The following is a 4,417-nucleotide window of genomic DNA, read 5'->3' as shown; positions in this document are numbered from 1 at the left end:
AATGCTGTGTGTTGAATTATAACCAGTGCGTATGAAAGCCTTTACATTTTGTTATTACAGTTATGTCTAAGAACGTTTGCTCGCTTGATAGACCAAACCGTGCAAGGTAATTCTAATTCTATTTATTGTCCCAGTTGCAGCACTACTTTACGTTAAAAATGCCATACGTGTACTCCATGCTTTTTAGGTGAACAGAAAATAGCTTTCTTGAGTATTAAACTTCAATTATTCGACTATTTTATACATACAGTCAAATTCAAATGTAAATGAATTGTGATTAAATGAAAAGTGATTGCAATATTTTAATTATTCATTTTAGTTAATCACTTATATTGTAATAAATTGTTATGAATGCATCGTTCAAAGCAAACAGTCATGAAATACAATTATAGAACAATTATGTTATTCAATAATGTGTATCTCAGCGAATTCTCAATCTTTAATTATTGCTTGAATAATGCCTTTTATACTTTTTTACATAACAAATTCTCCAATCTTTACTATTACAATTATAATTGTAAAATAGTGAAGAATTGCAGCGAATTACAAATGACAAAATTTATTAAGAATTAGGAAAATTACTTCAGTAGAATTTTAAATTATATACTTGATCTAATATGTTTAGATATTCAAATGATGCTTATTTCAATTTTAAAGAATTTTAAATCATATACTTGATCGAATATGTTTAGGTATTCAAATGATGCTTATTTTAATTTTAAAGAATTTTAAATTATATACTTGATCGAATATGTTTAGGTATTACTTAGCTGGAGTACGATTATGGCAAAGAAATATAATACTTGGGAACACAGATAGTTTGCGGAGGAAGACAAAAATATGTTACATACATATATACTGTGTACTTACAACTATCATATAGATAACTTATTTACAACACAAATATACTACATAGAATTTAATTGGTTAGTAAGGTTGGTGGAACAAATATGAGCCACTCAAAAGCCAAAGTGACTAACTCCAACAAATTAAGTTTATTAAATTGTTTTTATTTATCAAGAATTAAGCACCAAACCTGTGCTTCGATACTAAAATTGGAAGAATTTCGAAAAATGGAGTTAATCATTTTAGCTTCTAAGTGGTTCATATAGCGAGGGCGTAAATTAAAGCACAAAATGGCTGCAGTCAGTACTTCATACGGCATTCTGTTTTAGGGATCCGCACAATAAAGGGATGACAAATGATAAACTATCACACAAATTAAAAATTAATCTTTTCATATTTTTGTCAATTCCCTTCTTAGAACACTTGCAACATGCTTTCTTCGATTCCTGACCGATTTTACGAACTCGCTATATTTCTTCCACCGACTATACATATACATAGTATGCAGCAGATCCATAGAATACGACTTAGGAATTTAACGTTCCCACTTTTTTCTTCATAACTCTTTTCCACTCTTTTCTATTCATAACTTTGAATAATTTAATAAAATATAAAACTTAATGTGAAAAATATTTTACACATAAAGTATGTTATGGTATGAATACTATCATATGCAGCCAATTTCGAATACGTTTGATATTAATCGTCTAAGGACGTCTAATATACAAATTTAGCATTCTATACAATATGCTCCGTTTACATTGAATCATAAATAATGTATATTCGTAAATAAATTAACGAATATTTCTACAGTTATTCTCCGCACACAGAACATTTACAATGTGAATTTCCTTCTGTAGAACATTTTGCAACTACTTATTCCACAATAGTAAAAGATTCTATTAAATAAAAATGTTGCAAATATATTTTGTAATACTTTTAGAAATTTTTTAAATGCTCCAACAATATTAAGCTGATAAATAAAAAAATTCATTTGATTTTTATAAATGAAAAAATTAACTAAGATTAAGAAATATTAGTTTCGTTTAAAGTCCTGTGAAAAAGCATTTGAAAAATCTTTATCAAACTCAAAGTGCTCCTTCTGTAGTGCTTACAAGATATTCTGAAGATGAGGAAATTCATGGTTATCATTATCACAAATAATACAGAATCTTTCGTATGAGCATTTGAAAAATCACTTAAGAATCGTTTCGTCTAGTAAGAAGCCACGAAGTACTTTCTATAATTCGCTTAACAATACAAAAAGTATGAAAGAATCTGCAGTATTCTTCTCACGATTACACTTAACGTTCCTTGTAGCGAAACACTTGTGCATTGCTTGAAACACGATCGAACACAACAGCGTTCAGAATAATTCATTTCTCGTATTGCAGTCGATATTAACTTCGATATCTACATTAACACTATGCATATTCAACATAAATACATGGTATAACATCACTTAGTGTTACTAGCTGTTAGCTAAATGAAAAAATTCTGTCGATTTCTTATCATTAAGTTATATATCGTCCTTTGGAGATGGCACACAGACGTTTTGTGAACGTCTTAAAGACGTCGAGGAGAAATCTACAGATGTCCAAAAGACGTCCAGTGTTACAAATCAAGATATCTTTATTTAGGACGCAAAAACGTCCTAAAAATGGCTAGAAAATGTCCTAGGAAACATCTTAGAAACGTCTTGAAGACGTCCGTATCAGGTCGTGAAACCAAAAATAGACACAAAATGGACATTTCTGAGACGTCACGTGCTATCTGAGTTATGTGATTGTCGGAACAATTAACAACCGAAAACGATACAGAGTAAGATACGATTTATCAGATATCGGTCTAAAAATGTCGACAGAATTTCAACAGATGGCGAATACCTTTAATAGGAGAGCACGTATGCCGATAATTGCGCAACATTATTGCGAAGCTATACGTTTACACGGTGTCTCTTCTACACGGTAACTGATCTACAGAATATTAGCTATGCATCGGGAATGAAGCACAAATACTAGGTTTACAGTGCATTATACATTCCTAGCGTGAAACGACACTTCGAGAACGATCTTTGGCTTGTTACTTTCATAGAATTTGTCTAACAGAATAATTTTCAGGAGGAAGTACTTGTAAACAATTCACCGATGTACTTTATTTTCACTTCTACGAGAGAATTCTGTGTTAATTATTGAAAAATATCTCTGTCTTAACGCCAAATCTAAATTTCCAATTACGATAATTTATAATTTTTTTACAGACACTAAAGTATTGCTTTTCCTTAACACACGCGAAAACTAAAGATTCAGTTTTATCCTTCGTAGCTGTAAGTGTCTTACAAGGCAAAATTATCTTCTTAGAAAGTGGTTAATCGTTTGTTCGAATTTTTACGGAATAAACAATTCAGTACTGACCTCTAAATAATGTTCATTTAACGTTTGAAATAATTGGACGTTAAATTAAGAAATACGTTAGACAAGTCCGTATGTTTCAATTGTGCGCTCGTTCCTCGAAGTTCACTAAAACGGGAAACAGGTAGGAGCTAGGATTGATTACAGGTTGCAGGTGTCAAGGATCTGCAACCACGAGCTATCTGAGCCCGCCATCACTTAGAAACCGATTGCTCCGCAAGGACCTCGTCCGCTCTGAGCTTTATCTCTTTCCAGGAGCTTTGGATGTCCTTACTCTCGCTGAATCGCGAGCAAATTGCGAACCGCAGGAAGTACATGTCGTTTATCTTGGATGGGACCAAGTGAATATTTCCGGCACCGTTGATTTTCTTCAATAGAGTCTCGTTTAAGTCGTTCGATCCCTGTGAACGATACCACGTGGCCGTTAAAGCGATTTATTTGACATTTTTGCCATTAGTCGGGGAAAGTATGTGCAAGATGTAGAGAAATAAGAATGTTTCTTGAGTGTATTAGTAAGTAGTAAGTAATTAAAAATAATGAAATTGACAGTGGTTTACCTTTAGTCGAAAACAAACCAGTCCTAATATCACTTGTGCGATAATTTCAAATCGTGGATCTGAGAGAACCAGCGTTTCGAATTCGTGAGCTTGATTCACGTGAGATCTGATAAATTTCTGAAGATTTTCCACGCCATAGATCCTTAAGACGAACCAGAGTTTCAATGCTCTAAATCTTCGTCCTAATGGAATTTGCCAGTGCTGTATAAAAGAAGAACATTCGTTGAATTTTTTACTTTGCAAAAATCATTTTTAGTTTCGAATAATAATTAAATAATTAACTAATTATGATATCTCATATATTAACGACGTTTTGGCGTAAGAAGTTTAATAATTTTTTATAGGGAACGATGAGCTGCATTGATTAACGTATTAAGAAGCATATACAGTAAATTCTCTCCAAGTGTCAGTCAGTTTGAATTCTACAAGTGTCAGTATAGATGGTCCTACGCCATAGGCTGCGCCTATGTTATCTCGCTCGCTGTCGGTCAAGCGTGTAACGCTACACCACTCGGTTTCTTTTACGAGATTTCACGGCTCGACAATTCATAATAGAAAAATATAATTTCTTTAATTTTACTTTTTTTCATCTGAAATTTGTTT

The 4,417-nt window shown here is 32.4% G+C and overlaps 1 protein-coding gene across 1 annotated transcript in view; it reads right to left on the bottom strand.

Annotated features, from left to right (window-relative positions):
• Positions 1-3,436: 3,436 nt before the first annotated feature.
• The window catches only part of LOC108570303 (aromatic-L-amino-acid decarboxylase), a 15,012-nt gene continuing 14,031 nt past the window's right edge, over positions 3,437-4,417 (bottom strand). The window contains exons 10-11 of the mRNA XM_017932142.1: positions 3,815-4,015; positions 3,437-3,658 (exon numbers count right to left, since the gene is read on the bottom strand). Coding sequence (XP_017787631.1) covers positions 3,452-3,658; positions 3,815-4,015 — 408 coding nt within the window. The 3' untranslated portion in view covers positions 3,437-3,451. The remainder of the gene's footprint in view (positions 3,659-3,814; positions 4,016-4,417) is intronic.

Source organism: Habropoda laboriosa, unplaced genomic scaffold (assembly GCF_001263275.1).
Source record: "Habropoda laboriosa isolate 0110345459 unplaced genomic scaffold, ASM126327v1 scaffold68, whole genome shotgun sequence".
NCBI classification, from domain to species: Eukaryota; Metazoa; Arthropoda; class Insecta; order Hymenoptera; family Apidae; genus Habropoda; species Habropoda laboriosa.
The sequence above is the reverse complement of the archived record's forward strand: the minus strand, read 5'-3'. Positions and strand labels throughout refer to the sequence as shown.